The sequence below is a fragment of the Pristiophorus japonicus genome, chromosome 4 (assembly GCF_044704955.1).
Source record: "Pristiophorus japonicus isolate sPriJap1 chromosome 4, sPriJap1.hap1, whole genome shotgun sequence".
Lineage (NCBI taxonomy): Eukaryota > Metazoa > Chordata > Chondrichthyes > Pristiophoridae > Pristiophorus > Pristiophorus japonicus.
Window position 1 is genome coordinate 188,192,252 of NC_091980.1, and position 19,263 is coordinate 188,211,514.

The 19,263-nt window shown below is 44.1% G+C and overlaps 1 protein-coding gene and 1 long non-coding RNA gene across 8 annotated transcripts in view; one reads left to right on the forward strand and one right to left on the reverse strand.

Annotated features, from left to right (window-relative positions):
- The window catches only part of LOC139263202 (spectrin beta chain, non-erythrocytic 1-like), a 451,700-nt gene that overhangs the window by 262,427 nt on the left and 170,010 nt on the right, over window positions 1-19,263 (reverse strand). For 5 of the 7 annotated variants that reach the window (XM_070878931.1, XM_070878934.1, XM_070878933.1 and 2 more), the window contains exon 2: window positions 10,208-10,404. In XM_070878931.1, coding sequence (XP_070735032.1) covers window positions 10,208-10,358 — 151 coding nt within the window. In that variant the 5' untranslated portion in view covers window positions 10,359-10,404. Of the gene's footprint in view, window positions 1-10,207; window positions 10,405-10,798; window positions 10,861-13,437; window positions 13,522-19,263 lie in introns of those variants that run through there. The other 2 variants (XM_070878930.1, XM_070878932.1) reach the window with 2 other exon arrangements.
- LOC139263204 (uncharacterized) overlaps window positions 1-19,263 on the forward strand; it is a 211,069-nt gene that overhangs the window by 44,328 nt on the left and 147,478 nt on the right. The window lies entirely within an intron of this gene.

A 19,263-nucleotide genomic window follows, 5' to 3' on the forward strand; every position in this document is an offset into this window, starting at 1 on the left:
TGAGCATGATATTCACTCCACAGAAGAAATTGCATTGACATTGCCCCATTTTCAGTTTATGACAGCAAGCCAACTCCTCCCCAGCAATGAGGGACCGTCCCCTGGGACAATCCAGAGTGGCAACCTGTTCAACGAATCTTTGTGGGTCACGACTACCGTGGCGCTGCCTAGCACCGGAATGATCTCCTTTGTATATGTCCGTAGCTGTGCGTCAATCGGCAATAATTTTGGCCTCCTGGCCTTGGACGCCCACAACTTGTCGAACTGTTTGATACTCATCAGGGATTGGCTGGCCCCCGTGTCTAGCTCCATTGATACTGGGATGCCATTGAGGAGCACTTTCATCATTATCGGTGGCGTTCTGATGTATGACCTGTATATGTGCTCCACATGAACTCGCTGAACTTCAGCTTCCAACGATTTCCCACAGTGTCCATTTGGCCTCGTAGGGCTTACATCGGGCCCGTCCACCTCGTACATCAATCTGGCTTCCTGCACATACGCGCCAAGTGACGGCTGACGTTGCAATTTCTGCAGGTATATTGCTGATACTTGCAAGCTCTGGCTGTGTTTTTGCCTCCACACCTCCAACATGAGCTGTTGTTGGAAATAAAAGGTCCATTACCAGTCGATCATCTCTGACTGTCTCTGTAACTGTCCTTAAACGCACCATTGACAGGTGTTGATGGCCCCATTACTGGCCGCATTATCCCTTGCGATGGCATAAATCGCCGTTCAGCTAGCCATTGTCTCTGCTGAATTCCCCCTTTGGGTTCGACTACATGCTCGGGCATGTCCGATTGCCCTTGTCTGCCTGGAGAACTGTGTGTCGTTAACACAAGAGATTAGTGTGCAAAGTTAAAGCACATATGATTGGGGGTAGTGTGCTGACGTGGATTGAGAACTGGTTGGCAGACAGGAAGCAAAGAGTAGGAGTAAATGGGTACTTTTCAGAATGGCAGGCAGTGACTAGTGGGGTACCACAAGGTTCTGTGCTCATTACATTGTACATTAATGATTTAGACGAGGGGATTAAATGTAGTATCTCCAAATTTGCGGATGACACTAAGTTGGGTGGCAGTGTGAGCTGCGAGGAGGATGCTATGAGGCTGCAGAGTGACTTGGATAGGTTAGGTGAGTGGGCAAATGCATGGCAGATGAAGTATAATGTGGATAAATGTGAGGTTATCCACTTTGGTGGTAAAAACAGAGAGACAGACTATTATCTGAATGGTGACAGATTAGGAAAAGGGGAGGTGCAAAGAGACCTGGGTGTCATGGTACATCAGTCATTGAAGGTTGGCATGCAGGTACAGCAGGCGGTTAAGAAAGCAAATGGCATGCTGGCCTTCATAGCGAGGGGATTTGAGTACAGGGACAGGGAGGTGTTACTACAGTTGTACAGGGCCTTGGTGAGGCCACACCTGGAGTATTGTGTACAGTTTTGGTCTCCTAACTTGAGGAAGGACATTCTTGCTATTGAGGTGCAGCGAAGGTTCACCAGACTGATTCCCGGGATGGCGGGACTGACACATCAAGAAAGACTGGATCAACTGGGCTTGTATTCACTGGAGTTCAGAAGAATGAGAGGGGATCTCATAGAAACGTTTAAAATTCTGATGGGTTTAGACAGGTTAGATGCAGGAAGAATGTTCCCAATGTTGGGGAAGTCCAGAACCAGGGGTCACAGTCTAAGGATAAGGGGTAAGCCATTTAGGACTGAAATGAGGAGAAACTTCTTCACCCAGAGAGTGGTGAACCTGTGGAATTCTCTGCCACAGAAAGTTGTTGAGGCCAATTCACTAAATATATTCAAAAAGGAGTTAGATGAAGTCCTTACTACTAGGGGGATCAAGGGGTATGGTGAAAAAGCAGGAATGGGGTACTGAAGTTGCATGTTCAGCTATGAACTCATGGAATGGCGGTGCAGGCTCGAAGGGCCGAATGGCCCACTCCTGCACCTATTTTCTATGTTTCTATGTTTCTCTGACTCCTTGTCCATTTGCTGCATTTAAATCAAGATTTTTGTCAAACATCATTCTGGTCTTTTCCTCCCCTGAGATAAATGTCTGGGCCATCAAAGCCACCGTTTCCAGTGTCAAGTCTTTGGTCTCAATCAGTTTCCTGAAAACCCCAGCGTGCCTGATGCCCTCAATAAAAAAGTCTCGCAGCATCTCCGCCCTGCATGCATCTGGGAACTTACATGGGCTCGCCAGTCGCTGGAGATCTGCCATGAAGTCTGGAACGCTTTGCCATTCTCGATGCCGGTGCGTGTAAAACTGGTGTCTCGCCATGTGCATGCTGCTCGCCGTTTAAAATGTTCCCTGATCAACTTATTGAGCTCTTCAAAAGTCTTGTCCACCAGCTTCTCTGGCGCCAGAAGGTCCTTCATCAGGGAGTACGTTCTGGATCCACAAACTGTCAGGAGATGATCCCTGCATTTGTCAGCCGAATCCTGTCTCAGCCATTCCTGAGTGATTAAACTTTGCTGTAGTCTCTCAATAAAATAGTCCCAATCATCACCAACACAGTACCTCTCATCTGTGCTGCTAGTGGCCATGCTCGCGTGGTTTAAATCCCAGTTTCTCGTCGCCAATAATATGTCCTTACTATACAGTACAAATCCATATTAGAGAGAAGGTCACTCTGTGACCAGTAACCTTTATTAGCCAGCACTGAAGTGGAGAAGATGGGTGGAGCTTCCCCTTTTATACCTGAAAGTCTAGGTTAGGAGTGTCTCCCACAAATTCACCACCTAGTGGTCAGTGTTCTCACAGTGTACAACTTAGGTCAGTTTATACATGGATTACAATGACAGTTGAATACATGACAGATGGTGGGCCCCAAATGTCTGTAAGAATTCAATTTATGCTTCATTCTGTTCCATTTAATTTTACACCAGTGAAAAACTGGATGGTTCAACACAGTGGTCTCATGTGTGAAGCATTTTGCGTTTTAATTAATATTTAACTTTTTTCAAATGTAGGTGATGATTTATATATATTGATCTTTCACTTCAGGCCTCTCTGCATAAAGCATCATACCACAGCTCCTCGGTCTCTGATACTTCACCTGCTGGTCATCATCATCATCATAGGCAGTCCCTCGAACGAGGATGACTTGCTTCCACACCAAAAGGGATGAGTTCACTGATGTTTCAATGGAGGACCCGATAGTCCAGTCCTGAACTCCAGGAGTGGAAGATGCCTGTGTGTGGATTTTTTTTAATGTGTGGTGCCCGTTGCACATCAGCCACCACACGGGCTTGACAGAGCTAGGCCTTTATCCAGTGGCCAGGGTAAACCAGGACGACTAGGCTGCACGGACCCTAGTGCACACACATATCGCAGTGTGGGCAGGCCCGTGCTGTCCCTGGACCCTCGGCTCTTCTGGGCCCCGCACCCTCATTTGCCGCACCTCCGCCACGATCTCTCGCCGCTCCTCCGCCACGATCTCTCACCGCTCCTCTGCCACAAGCATTCGCCGCACTTCCGCCACGATCTCTCACCGCACCTCCACATCAAACATTCGCCGCACCTCCGCCATGATCTCTGGCCACTCATCTCTTGTCACATCTCAGCCACGATCTCTCGCCGCTCACCCGCCCCGACCTTCTCTCTCCTCCACTGTGCCTGGGGCCCACCGAGCATTTTGGAACATCGGCTGGTCGTGAAAGGAGCGGTCTTTCTTTCAAAGGGTCATGTCTGGACAGCCCAAAGGTGGAATATCTGGAATTGTCCTTCAGTTTAATGATCAAACTTGAAATCAAATCTCGCTTACTGGAAGTGAATTGAGCAATTGAAATATATCTGGAATTTACCTTCAGAGTTTGATAACCTGGCTGCTAGAAGGTACATGACTAGCAACCCTGTGCAACATGCATTCAGAATTTCCTTCCCTGCATGGACATACTTCCCCCTAACATCACACTTGAGAGTTTGGGGAAATTCAGACACAAATCCAAGTCCTGCCACATGGGAATTTAAGCTCACTCTTTCAAATGTGCATGAGTATTTTTTTCCTGCCTTTAATGCTTATCCTCAGACGGTTTCCCCTGGCTGGAGTGTTTCGATCCAGGGCGCATAGCCTCAGGATACGGGGTTGGCCATTTAAAACTGAAATGAGAAGGAATTTCTTCATGCAGAGGATTGTGAATCTTTTGAATTCTCAATGCCAGAGGGCAGTGGATGCTGAATCGTTGAGTATATTCAAGGCTGAGATCGATAGATTATTGGACTCATGGGGAATTAAGGGATATGGGGAACAGGCAGGAAAGTAGAGTTGAGGTCGAAGATCAGCCATGATTTTATGGAATGGTGGAGCACACTCGCGGGGCCACATGGCGTACTCCTGCTCCTAATTCTTATGTTCTCACTCACTGAAGCACATACCAGATATTTGAGCGTGCATTGCGCAGAATCTTTGGACTATTTAAAGTTAATTTCCAATAGATGCTGATGGAAGGCAAGGCTCCCAGCCGAAAGCACAAATGCAGAAAATTATCGCATCCCCATATGTTCCTTGGTATGTTAATACTATTTCTGTAGTGCACATTAATCTGCAGATGTTGAGCTTCTCAGTGAAATACCAGCTATATTATCTATGGGTATAAAATATTGAATATTTGGCTGCTGATGATCAACCATTTTATGGATTGCGTGCACTTCCTGTAGGAAATTCAATCTATGCTTCACTGATTGCTAAAGCGGAAGAAATGGTGTCTTGAAATTTTATGTTGCATTTTATGTATGTGATGTACTTCCCCATTCAAATTGCTGTTCTATCTAATCTAGCCATCACATTTCCTTTTATCAAATCCCATAGACCTGTAAAGCTGCAAGAACCCTCCTTGGATATATTCAAGAGGGAGTTAGATATGGCCTTTATGGCTAAAGGGATCAAGGGGTATGGAGAGAAAGCAGGAAAGGGGGACTGAGGGAATGATCAGCCATGATCTTATTGAATGGTGGTGCAGGCTCGAAGGGCCGAATGGCCTACTCCTGCACCCATTTTCTATGTTTCTATGTTTCTATGTTACCAGAATCACAACCAATTACCAAGATACACTGGGCAAATCACATCAGAAGCTGAACTGCTGGTTTCAATTCACAAACTTGAGAGGGAAAAAACTCACATGTAACATGCCACAAGAAAGTTAGGTTTCAGCTGTGTGAACATAAGAACATAAGAAATAGGAGCAGGAGTAGGCCATATGGCCCCTCGAGCCTGCTGCGCCATTTGATACGATCATGGCTGATCCGATCATGGACTCAGGTCCACTTCCCTGCCTGCTCTCCATAACCCCTTATTCCCTTATAGTTTAAGAAACTGTCTATTTCTGTCTTAAATGTATTCACTGTCCCAGCTTCCACAGCTCTCTGCGGCAGCGAATTCCACAGATCCACAACCCTCTGAGAGAAGAAATTTCTCATCATCTCAGTTTTAAATGGGCAGCCCCTTATTCTAAGATTATGCTCTCTAGTTCTAGTCTTCCCCATCAGTGGAAACATCCTCTCTGCATCCACCTTGTCAAGCCCCCTCATAATCTTATACGTTTCGATAAGATCACCTCTCATTCTTCTGAATTCCAATGAGTAGAGGCCCAACCTACTCAACCTTTCCTCATAAGTCAACCCCCTCATCTCCGGAATCAACCTTGTGAACCTTCTCTGAACTGCCTCCAAAGCAAGTATATCCTTTCGTAAATATGGAAACCAAAACTGCATGTAGTATTCCAGGTGTGGCCTCACCAATACTTTGTACAGTTGTAGCAGGACTTCTCTGCTTTTATACTCCATTCCCCTTGCAATAAAGACCAACATTTCATTTGCTTTCCTGATTACTTGCTGTACCTGCATACTAACTTTTTGTGTTTCATGCACAAGAACACCCAGGTCCCTCTGTACTGCAGCACTTTCCAATTTTTCTCCATTTAAAAAATAATTTGATGTTCTAATCTTTCTGCCAAAGTGGATAACCTCACATTTTCACACATCTGCCAAATTTTTGCCCACTCATTTAGCCTGTCTATATCCCTTTGCAGATTTTTGCTGTCCTCCTCACAGTTTGCTTTCCCACCCATCTTTGTATCATCAGCAAACTTGGCTACATTACACTTGGTCCCTTTATCCAAGTCATTAATGTAGATTGTATATAGTTGAGGCCCCAGCACCGATCCCTATGGCACCCCACTAGTTACTGTTTGCCAACCGGAAAATGACCCATTTATCCCGACTCTCTATTTTCTGTTAGTTAGCCAATCCTCTATCCATGCTAACATATTAACCCTAACACCATGAACTTTTACCTTTTATGTGGCACCTTATCGAATGCCTTCTGGAAATACAAATACACCACATCCACTGGTTCCTCTTTATCCACTCTGCTCGTTACATCCTCAAAGAACCCCAACAAATTTGTCAAACATGATTTCCCTTTCATAAAACCATGCTGACTCTGCTTGATTGAACTATGTGTCAGCTTAGATGTCAGCTGTGACTCAATGGGTAGACCCTTGCCTCTGAGTCAGACGGTTGTGGGGATCAATTCCCACACCAGAGACTTGAGCACAGAATTCTAGGCTGACACTCCAGTGCAGTGCTGAGGGAGTGCTACACTGTCGGAGGTGCCGTCTGTCGGATGAGATGTTAAACCGCGGCCCTGAGTACTTTCTCAGGTGGGCGTAAAAGATCCCATGACACTATTTCAAAGAAGAGCAGGGGAGTTCTCCCAGGTGTCCTGGACAATATTTATCCCTCAACCAACATCACTAAAAAAACAGATTAGCTGGTCATTATTACATTGCTGTTTGTGAGATGTTGCTGTGCACAAACTAGCTACCACATTTCCTACATTACAACAGTGACTACACTTCAAAAAAAGTACTTCATTGGCTGTAAAACGCTTTAGGGCATCTGGTGGTCATGAAAGGCGCTATATAAATAAAAGTCTTTCTTTCCTCTTCAACAAACCCGTGAAGGCATCCTCAGGGTCTGGAAAGAAGAGTGTACAGAGATGGCATCTTACCCAAAGGCTGAACAAGGAACTATCTGTCGGGATTTTGTATAAACTGGCAAAGTGTGCTATCCAGATTAAAGACCTATTTGATGAGAAGAAATGAACACTGCACTGCGTTGGCTATCTTATGTCTAGGTACACATCTGACAACTCTTTTTATTACAAATTTCTTTATCAACATTATAATGGAAACTGCAATCACTCCATTGGAGGTGCTGTAACACCGTCATTGGCAGGGGGTGTAATTGCAGCAACTCAAGATTACATAGGCAGTTTCCATTATAATTGTGGACATAGGAATTTATAAGGAAATATAAAAATAATGACAGAATAACCAGAGGAGATCTGCTAATAATATGTATTTATCTCAGCAGGGATAATGGTTCCATGACACAGTTACAGAGCTTTGGTTTCTTATATATGAAGAACACAAACCAGTATGATTTACGAATAAAAGCAAAATACTGCAGATGTTGGAAACCTGAAATAAAAACAGAGAATTCTGGAGAGAGAAACAGAGTTAACGTTTCAGGTCAATGACCTTTCATTCTCCACAGATGCAGCCTGGCCTGCTGAGTATTTCCAGCATTCTATGATTTATGTATAGTTTGCCACCCTTCGATTTCTATGTCAAGTATGCTTTGTTTTACTAATAGGACTGGCTACACAGCAAAACAAAGTAAGGTCATATTACTCTAGTGTATTGGTTATCTAGTCTCAAAACAAATTGTGCTAATAGCTAGATTCTGAATGACTTAAAAATCAAGGGCTGGCATGCCTGGGATTTACTTATTGAAATGGATGTCAGCTATCTAATACATTCTGCTCCGGCTTTTAAATATTTACTATGCGGTATTTTACAAGACACTCTATTCAAAGACAAGTGGCTTTAGAGTAATTGAAATCATGTTCCAATGTTGTATTTTGTAAAGGAATAGCACTAGCTCTTTAACATGAATGTATTGACCTGAACTGGGGGGGGAGGGGGGGCGGATGGGAACGGATCCTGGCCGGTGGGAAAGTGTGGGGGGGGCAGGGCGGGAAGAATGGGACGGCTGGTCTGCCCTGCTGACCCCACAAAAATCTTGTTTAAAAACTTACCTTTTCCTGAGCTTCTGTTAAAGCTACTCAAAGCCTGGTACAACTAGAACTAGCATATGCTTCCTCCATTTGTACATTAAAATTGCAATTGGGGTCCTACAATCAGGTTAGGCTAAAATTACCCCATCTTTAGGTGTATGTAAAAAAAAGAAATCACGCCAAGAAAATGTAAAAAGAGGTGGAAAATCCAGCTTTGATATATTTGTTTTGCTGCTCCCTCAATGGCTACCTGTTGAGACAGAGGACAGTTCAGCTATATAGACTAAGAAACTCCCAGGTTTGATCACTGATCTGTGCTGCTTCTTGATCTCGGTTAGGACAACTGTTGGGATGCCAGATTCAGCCTCAGTGGCCCTGGAGAAGTGAGGGGCAAACTGGATACACAGTGCCTGCTTCCAATAGCTTTTCAGTCACCACTCCTTCAAGTGTACACGTGTGATCATTGGAGGAGGACAGGATTGGACTCAGCTGTAACGTCTCCTGTGGATGAATAGCCTGCTAACAACCCACTGCCTAAGTTCATGCATAGAGTGACCATTTGTTTGAAGTAGTGGAGAGTACCTCAGCAAGGATGCCACCCCTTCAGGACAGGAGATTACAAGTAAATTGGTAGAAAACATAGGAAAAACTTGCTGTGTCATGACTTTGCAGATGACACAGTAAAATACCTAAATCCATAACATGAATTGACAACTCAATTTATCATAACAGTGAATCTTTCGAGCTTTGCTTTGATTATAACCTTGAAGATATATCATCACTATACTGGAGAGTATTGGAGAGTTTTCAAAGGCAGTTCAGTTTTGGAAACTGTAAGGAACAACCTACTATAAAAACTCAATTTTGGAGCTTATATACTGACTGTCAGGAAAGTTTAAGCATTTGAAATGTAATTTTTGCTGGGTGATTTAACCCTTCACCCTACTTTTTGATTAAAAAAAATAAGCTGATGTCCCATTGCTAATAGGTTTGTCTGGCATTGAAGTACTGCTTAACCAGTCTGTCCCTTCAAAGCCAAAACTAAGGTACTCCCATGGGAAACAGTTTAAATGGCAGCTCCTGGGGTTAATTAGAGTCCAATTGCTGCTGGATGTTTTTCTACATTGACAACTGCTTGGCAACTGTCCTTAGGAAGAGACCAGATTATCTCAGGTCAGAAACCCAGCAGAAATCAATGGCTTGCTTTCTCTATTATGTTTTAAAAGATTGTTTAAAATAACAAATCACAACTGATATCTGATAGGTGTGCATTAAATCTTTTACATATGTAGCTTTATCTTTTTGTTTGCATCTGCAATCTTAATATAAGTTACCATGCACAAGCTCCACTTAGGCTTGCCAAACACCTGAGTGTCAAAAATGCCCCTTTTGAAAACCCATTCATACAGTGTGATACAGTGGGGAAACAAGCTGTATGAGTGATAGACCACAATGCTATACATGGACTTGCATGCCTCCAGACTATGTATACATTGGCTGCACGTACGGCTTATGTGATTAAACTTGTCCTTTGAGGAGAGGATATTAAAATGGCATCATTTTAAAATCTTTTCAATATGCCTGATCTTTTGCAAGAATGTGAAACTGACTATCAGATTGATTTTTATGATAATTTAGGACCTTCCCAATACATATTCCGGTAGGTGAGATAGCGAGGCTATTTTCAGTCACAATTATATACACAGTCAGAAAAAATGGACAATATAGAAAATAAATCTTTTGGCCTCACTTTAAAAAAAAAAATTTGGAAGATGAAGGTACATTGATAGTTTGCTACCTGCAAAACTTCCTGTCAGAAATTAAATGCTACTGTACCAGAATAATCAGAAAAACACAGTCGTTCGTGATAGTTTTTAAGATTTACAAGTCACAATTGCAAGTAACTATTTTTTTTTCCCTCTCAGAAAAACATTTCTTTCAAACTGCTGCCTATTTAATCAAATAATTTACCTTCATACAGGCAATGGATTGAATATATATCATTTTATGTACCCGAGAGATAAACGACATTATCAAACCAGAATAGCTGATGGCATGAGCAACCTCCAACCAAATTCTCGGAAACGAATCTGGAGTTCAGTCACCTTACCGGCAAGAGCTTTGATCCTGGAACGCTCAAACAACCTTGCGGAGCTGTTGTCATTATCGAGTTCACCTTCATCCGAGAGTTCCCAGCGAGCATTGATGTGGCTGTACTGCTGTTGGATCTCCACATTATCAAAATCTGTGGCCGATGTCATTGTGCTGGTTTTGTAGCCGTTTTCCTCTCTCTCTCATAAGGCCTATCTGTAAGAGAAGGCAGCACTTTAGCACACGCAAAGGGCTTCTTGACAAAATAAATATCCCAGTGTGTTGCAAGCTACATTTCAGTCACTGCCACTTTAGGTAGCTGTGGGAACAGATGATACATTTCTTTTCACCGGAGGCATTCAGCTGTTGTGATAATAATGCAGCAAATGGTGCAAGCAGCTCTGGAAATTTCACAGCACACTCTGTCCAGTAGATGGAGGTCTTGCATGTATGAATATGCTGTAAAGTAGCATCTAGCCACCGCACTTAGCAATATTGTTTGGCTTTCAACAGAGACATCATGGATAGACTGTTACTTATACAACAAGCCATTAAGTGTAAGGTAGATCCAAAACACAAAACCAAACAAGTAAACAAAAGCTTCATTCACCGAGTCAGCTGTCCTTGTTTTATAAAATAAATTATGTCTGGGAATTTATTTTCTGAAAATTCCTTTGTGGCTCTGACCGACCTGACCGAGTGTAATTGGTTCATAGCTGTGAACAATATATTACAGCTGCTGCGGTGACTCACAGTTCCGCATTTGTGCATCAAAATAAACACACAGCACACATGCATTCTGACTGTCTGCAACACCAGCTGTGCTGGTCACATGAGCTCAAAGGTCTCGTTGTACTGGCTGTACGTGATCATCACCTGACACGACATGTAGATACAATGCTGGATGATGCACTTTAAACGCTAAAAAACGCCTTTGAAGAAAGAAGCAACACTGGCATTTCATTAATCAAGCTCCAGCTTTCATGTTGCGCCAGAACTAATCGCAACAATTCAAGGCAAAAACACAAGTGCTGACAATGTCAGGGTCCGGAGTACAAATAAGAAACATTGAGGCATTTTTCTAGGAGATGACCAGTGTGTAATCTTTTCTGAGATCAAATTTACTTCCATTTTGTTCACCCAAATGTTGGATGTTGAAGTTGCCAAGTGCTCAGTTAGTGTACAGCTGTAAAGATACATTTATCATCACTGTAACAATACAGTTAATGTTTTAAGGGGTGGTACAGGGATGTTAGGGACGTAACCGCAGAGTGGGGGGGAATTAATCAAAGGAATCTTGTCTTTCTTGCAGGCCTTTTAGTGACAGCTTTAGAAAACCATCCTATCATTCCAACTACAGAAAGTGGAGAGAATTCACATGGAGACACTATAGAAGAGAAAATCAGTGATAAAATAATGTGGGGGAAAAACCCGGTTCCCGAAAATATAAAGTTAATGCTTTGTCTGTTACTATTATCTAGCGCTCCATCTAAACTGCAATTCCTAGATTTTATCGGGGCTCAGCACCAAATACAAGAAAGGATCAAGCAAAGGGGAGGCGGGAGGGAAGAGAGTTTGAAAAATAAGATAAAACGTGTTAATTCTCTGCCTGCTAACCAAAGCAAAATTGGCAGCATAAAATGCAATTTGACAAATTTCCATATGTTCCACTTATGAACAATGTTTTAACTCCTCTCTTTAACTGTTAACCACCAAAACTCACCGAAGATTGATAGATTTTTCTATGCCCCGAGTAATGTTATTCCATGACAAAACAGTGGATCTACACCTCCTATTTGCTTGCATAAAAATAATAATGTAGTGGTTATATTTTTATAAGCCTACACTAAAGTCTTAGTTCAGAATGAAATAACAAATATCTACTGCAGCCTTTGGGGGGTGGGGGGAGTGGAAAGGGTAATGAGAGAACAAGATATTATTTCTAATACTTCACGGTTAAATAACACAATTGGCAGTGCAAGAACAAGAACAGATCTGAAAACCACAATGGATTGGCAAATAAAGGACAGTCTCTTCCCAAAGAATGTTTTGGCACTGTGCTAGTATTAGCCTGGCAGTGTCAATAGTATCACTCTGGAATTGGTGTAGAGATGGCTCAGTACCACAGTTTTGATTACTTGCTGGGGAATTTCTTGTACTGTGAGACTCTGGGCTTTCAAATAGCTTCTTGTCACCTTCAGATTTCTTAAAACTATTTCATTTTACAATTTAGCCAATTGGATGAGGAGAAACAGCTTATTCAATTGTCACCCTGATGTGCAGATATTTTGGGGGGAATTTTAACCTATCCCCCCATGATGGGTGAGAGAGGGGCAAGGTGGGGGTTAAAAATGTTAAATTGCATCAACGCGACCCCGGACAGCCGCGTACACGCCAGCCATCATTTTTACGGCAACAGGTTACATGGTGTGCCTGTGTCCCGCCATGGAGAGGTGGGATAGCTCAGTATAATATTTAAATCAGACTCTCAGCGCAGTTGGGAACCTAATTTTAATTTAACGCTAGCCCTCCAGATTTCCCAAACCCAGCAGTTAAGTAGAGACTGGAGCAGCCGGATCAGGCAGGTAAGTTCTTTTTATAGCACCGCTTGTGAGCCAGGTGGAGCACGAGTGCTCTCCTTGGCCCCTCAGGCAAATCTTCTGCCCATTGCGGCCTCTACTCGCTGCCGCGACTGGCCAATTCCCGCCACCATGCCCCAATCTTTGCCTCCCTCCCTGCTCACTGCTCTGCTCCAACATCCCTTCCCCCACGCCCCCCCACCACCATGCTCCGATCTTTGCCCCCTCCCTGGTCACTGCGATGCTCCAACACCCCCTCACCATGCCCCAATCTTTTCCGATTTCTGCAGACTGTCCCCCATATGCAGCCTGAACTGGGCACTGTAGGTCCCCATTGTGACTTCTGGGTGTTCAACTCAACTGATTTGGCCACGTAGCTCAGCCTTCCATTTGATTACTGTTGCCTCACACGGTTTTGACATGCTGAGTGACAAGGTAATTGAGCACAAGTTATCTATTTTTACATCCAAAATGCAGTAACTTGCAATGTCTATATAGAATCCCACCTGCCACTGTTAAACTCAAGTACAGTAGAAGAATTCTTCAGAGGTTGGAGCTCCTCCATTTCAACAAATAGATGCTATAACTTGGAGCAATTTACACGGTATTGTAACTTTGAGTAAGAGGCACAAAGTTATAGGAAGTTAATAAAAAAACTAGTCATGTCTACCTTGTAAAAGCAGTGGTGAATGAAATTCCAGGTTTTCAGCAGGACTGCAACATGTTTCCACAACTACCGGTGAAAAGGAGACTGTACAAATTACATGTGATAATTTGAATTCCTAAAGCACAATTTGATTGGGAAGTTTTTTTTAATGTATTTGTTTCTGGGGTGTGGGCGTTGCTGGCAAGGCCAGCATTTATCGCCCATCCCAAGGACACCATTAGGAAGCTGAATGATTACATCTGATGCGTCACGTGTATTGACAGCAAAAGGTAATCAACCGAAGGATAATGGAAGGAAACTACTTTTGCACATAATGACCTCTCTAATGATTTATATGAGCTAATTCATTGTACAATTGAACACGAGTGAGCCATGAAAGAACAGTCATAAAATATATATTTTACCTTTTAAAAGAATGTAAAATTACAGAACTGCTCCCGAGACCAACAATTGGCGTGAGTACATGTATAGGCTAATGAGCATGCATACTGTAACTGCCATGAGTAGGAGTAAAGCGGTTTAGGATTTCTAAGAAAGTGTTTGAAGGTGTGGCTCGATGATAACGGTATCACTGAGCCCACTGCTAATGCACAATATCTCAAGGGACCAGCTGCAAAAGAATAAGTTACATACTAGGTGCACAGTTACTGCAGCACAAAAAAAATCTACTGCTTTCCATACAACACCCTCGACTCTCTTCAGTCCTGGAATTAGGGTTAGACCACTGGTGTCACACCAGCTGCTGAATTCCTTCCTCATGACTTTAAATATCACAGATACTGCTATATCAGCAACAGCTGTCAACCATCCCAGTCCATGCATGTCAAACAGGGAAAGTCAACACTGTAAAATTCATTCATTTGGTCATCTTTAAACTGTGCAACTATTTATTCCTCATTAATCTGTGTGTAGCATTGGACTAGGTAGTGCTACCTGTACCAATTCCATACATCAGACTCAAAACAGCAAAGCACCTCCAATTCTCCAAACTGAATGAAAAGCTATCAATTTGTCTGCCTACAATAATGCTGTAATAGTTTAACACAATGCATAATTTAATTAACTAAAGAAAGTCCTTGCAATGTTAACAAAAAGAGGGTTAAATTGGATAGCCCCCGAAAATGTGCGCAGATTGTGATGCGCGATTAACACTCGCTCGTTGATTATAATACAGGCAGCATGGCCACTTCGTGCTGCCTGTTCATTTACATAATCTCACCATCCAGCCAGTGCTGACCGTGTTGTTCACAGGCTTGACACATCAGCAGGGGGCCAATACCATGAGAGGCTAGCAGCAGGTGAAGCTAGCCTGCACCTCTTAAAGGGAGGTACACTGTGGCTGGAGCAGGTGCTGGGAGTCATGGTTGAAGAGATTCTGATCCTGGGAAAGAGTGAGGAATGGCACAACAAGGGAGAAAGCGGTCTCCAAGGTTTTCAACGTTCTACTGGAGGTCTTGGTAGGGGAGATGGAAAGGAGGAGGAGATGCTGGAGGCTAAATTCGATAGGCCAGGGCAGAGAGCAAGGACTTGTAGGTGCCAGCTCACTGGAGCGCAAGGTCATACACGAGTTCTGCTGCAGTGGATTCAGATGAGAACATCGATGGGGCAGGCTACAGAAGGCGGCTAATGGGTATCCACAATGAAATGCTTGGTTCATTGGGAAGCCTGCCAGAAAGCCTGGTGTGCAATGTCAAGGAGCATGGAGGAGTCCGGCACCAACTTGGCACACGGTTTTGCACAAAGTTTGGAGCCCATCCTTTCCGGCATGAACGTGGTTGCCAACTCCATTTGCACAATTGTGGACCCAGCCATAATGCAGCTTCTGATGGCTGATGTTTCAGCTTCCATTGGAAGTGCAGACCGTTGCCATCATGGCTCTGGATTCATGTGTTCAAAGGGGCTTTGAGGGGGGTCACTGCAGTCCAGCAATCTGTCCTTCAACAGATTACTAGGATGTGGGTGTGGCAATGGCTCCATGGAGCACTAACCTGCTGTCCTCTCTCAGGATGACAGCATTTGTCCTCCCACCAGTGCCACCATGCCAGTGCCCGTGCTGTTGCCCGTCAGCCATCGAGTCCAGACTGCTGCCACCCATGTCGAGATGGTGCAGTCCGCAGCTGAGCCTTCAATGCACAGAGCTGCTTGAGGTCGTCCTCCAAGACCATCAGTAATCTCTTCCACTGAAAGTCAGCAGCCTTTCACCAGCCATGCTGCAACAACTACATTTGCATGCTATATGGCATGATTTCATTTATGAATTTGGTTTAGAATGTTTATTTTGCAGAGGCTTTTATTTTTGCACTGTGGCCAGGTGGAGGCTGTAATGGCCAGTGACAGAGGGAAGGTGAGGTGTGGGACTGTTGGTGAATGGGAAATTGGGGATCCATTTATTGGTATTGCACTCACATGAGTTCATCACGGAGGGCTTGGGCAGAAAGGGGCTGTCTAAGTTCCTCACTGCCTCCTCTGCCTGTTCCTCAGCTGGTCGCCATACAACTGAGCACTGCAGGGCTCCTCCAGAGCGGTTCAGGCAGAGGAAACGTTGTTTCAGCACGGCAATGGTCTGCTCTATCACATTTTGTATGGCAGCACGGCTTTCATAGAAACATAGAAACATAGAAAATAGGTGCAGGAGTAGGCCATTCGGCCCTTCTAGCCTGCACCGCCATTCAATGAGTTCATGGCTGAACATGCAACTTCAGTACCCCATTCCTGCTTTCTCGCCATACCCCTTGATTCCCCTAGTAGTAAGGACTCCATCTAACTCCTTTTTGAATATATTTAGTGAATTGGCCTCAACAACTTTCTGTGGTAGAGAATTCCACAGCTTCACCACTCTCTGGGTGAAGAAATTCCTCCTCATCTCGGTCCTAAATGGCTTACCCCTTATCCTTAGACTGTGTCCCCTGGTTCTGGACTTCCCCAACATTGGGAACATTCTTCCTGCATCTAACCTGTCTAAACCCGTCAGAATTTTATATGTTTCTATGAGGTCCCCTCTCATTCTTCTGAACTCCAGTGAATACAAGCTCAGTTGATCCAGTCTTTCTTGATAGGTCAGTCCCGCCATCCCGGGAATCAGTCTGGTGAACCTTCGCTGCACTCCCTCAATAGCAAGAATGTCCTTCCTCAGGTTAGGAGACCAAAACTGTACACAATACTCCAGGTGTGGCCTCACCAAGGCCCTGTACAACTGTAGCAACACCTCCCTGCCCCTGTACTCAAATCCCCTCGCTATGAAGGCCAACATGCCATTTGCTTTCTTAACCGCCTGCTGTACCTGCATGCCAACCTTCAATGACTGATGTACCATGACACCCAGGTCTCGTTGCACCTCCCCTTTTCCTAATCTGTCACCATTCAGATAATAGTCTGTCTCTCTCTGTTTTTACCACCAAAGTGGATAACCTCACATTTATCCACATTATACTTCATCTGCCATGCATTTGCCCACTCACCTAACCTATCCAAGTCGCTCTGCAGCCTCATAGCATCCTCCTCGCAGCTCACACTGTCACCCAACTTAGTGTCATCCGCAAATTTGGAGCTACTACATTTAATCCCCTCGTCTAAATCATTAATATACAGTGTAAACAGCTGGGGCCCCAGCACAGAACCTTGCGGTACCCCACTAGTCACTGCCTGCCATTCTGAAAAGTCCCCATTTACTCCTACTCTTTGCTTCCTGTCTAACAACCAGTTCTCAATCCATGTCAGCACACTACCCCCAATCCCATGTGCTTTAACTTTGCACATTAATCTCTTGTGTGGGACCTTGTCGAAAGCCTTCTGAAAGTCCAAATACACCACATCAACTGGTTCTCCCTTGTCCATTCTACTGGAAACATCCTCAAAAAATTCCAGAAGATTTGTCAAGCATGATTTCCCTTTCACAAATCCATGCTGACTTGGACCTATCATGTCACCTCTTTCCAAATGCACTGCTATGACATCCTTAATAATTGATTCCATAATTTTACCCACTACCGATGTCAGGCTGACCGGTCTATAATTCCCTGTTATCTCTCTCCCTCCTTTTTTAAAAAGTGGGGTTACATTGGCTACCCTCCACTCCATAGGAACTGATCCAGAGTCAATGGAATGTTGGAAAATGACTGTCAATGCATCCACTATTTCCAAGGCCACCTCCTTAAGTACTCTGGGATGCAGTCCATCAGGCCCTGGGGATTTATCGGCCTTCAATCCCATCAATTTCCCCAACACAATTTCCCGACTAATAAGGATTTCCCTCAGTTCCTCCTCCTTACTAGACCCTCCGACCCCTTTTATATCCGGAAGGTTGTTTGTGTCCTCCTCAGTGAATACCGAACCTAAGTACTTGTTCAATTGGTCCGCCATTTCTTTGTTCCCCGTTATGACTTCCCCTGATTCTGACTGCAGGGGACCTACGTTTGTCTTTACTAACCTTTTTCTCTTTACATATCTATGGAAACTTTTGCAATCCGTCTTAATGTTCCCTGCAAGCTTCTTCTCGTACTCCATTTTCCCTGCCCTAATCAAACCCTTTGTCCTCCTCTGCTGAGTTCTAAATTTCTCCCAGTCCCCGGGTTCGCTGCCATTTCTGGCCAATTTGTATGTCACTTCCTTGGCTTTAATACTATCCCTGATTTCCCTTGATAGCCACAGTTGAGCCACCTTCCCTTTTTTATTTTTACGCCAGACAGGAATGTACAATTGTTGTAATTCATCCATGCGGTCTCTAAATGTCTGCCATTGCCCATCCACAGTCAACCCCTTCAGTATCATTCGTCAATCTATCCTAGCCAATTCACGCCTCATACCTTCAAAGTTACCCTTCTTTAAGTTCTGGACCATGGTCTCTGAATTAACTGTTTCATTCTCCATCCTAATGCAGAATTCCACCATATTATGGTCACTCTTCCCCAAGGGGTCTCGCACAACGAGATTGCTAATTAATCCTCTCTCATTACACAACACCCAGTCTAAGATGGCCTCCCCCCTAGTTGGTTCCTCGACATATTGGTCTAAAAAACCATCCCTTATGCACTCCAGGAAATCCTCCCCCACCGTATTACTTCCAGTTTGGTTAACCCAATCTATGTGCATATTAAAGTCACCCATTATAACTGCTGCACCTTTAGTGCACGCACCCCTAATTTCATGTTTGATGCCCTCCCCAACATCACTACTACTGTTTGGAGGTCTGTGCACAACTCCCACTAATGTTTTTTGCCCTTTGGTATTCTGCAGCTCTACCCATATAGATTCCACATCATCCAAGCTAATGTCCTTCCGAACTGTTGCCTTAATTTCCTCCTTAACCAGCAATGCTACCCCACCTCCTTTTCCTTTTATTCTATCTTTCCTAAATGTTGAATACCCCTGGATGTTGAGTTCCCAGCCCTGATCATCCTGGAGCCACGTCTCCGTAATCCCAATCACTTCATATTTGTTAACATCTATTTGCACAGTTAATTCATCCACCTTATTGCAGATACTCCTTGCATTAAGACACAAAGCTTTCAGGCTTGTTTTTTTAACACCCTTTGTCCTTTTAGAATTTTGCTGTACAGTGGCCCTTTTTGTTCTTTATCTTGGGTTTCTCTGCCCTCCACTTTTCCTCATCTCCTTTCTGTCTTTTGCTTTTGCCTCCTTTTTGTTTCCCTCTGTCTCCCTGCATTGGTTCCCATCCCCCTGCCATATTAGTTTAAATCCTCCCCAACAGCACTAGCAAACACTCCCCCGAGGACATTGGTTCCAGTCCTGCCCAGGTGCAGACCGTCCGGTTTGTACTGGTCCCACCTCCCCCAGAACCGGTTCCAATGCCCCAGGAATTTGAATCCCTCC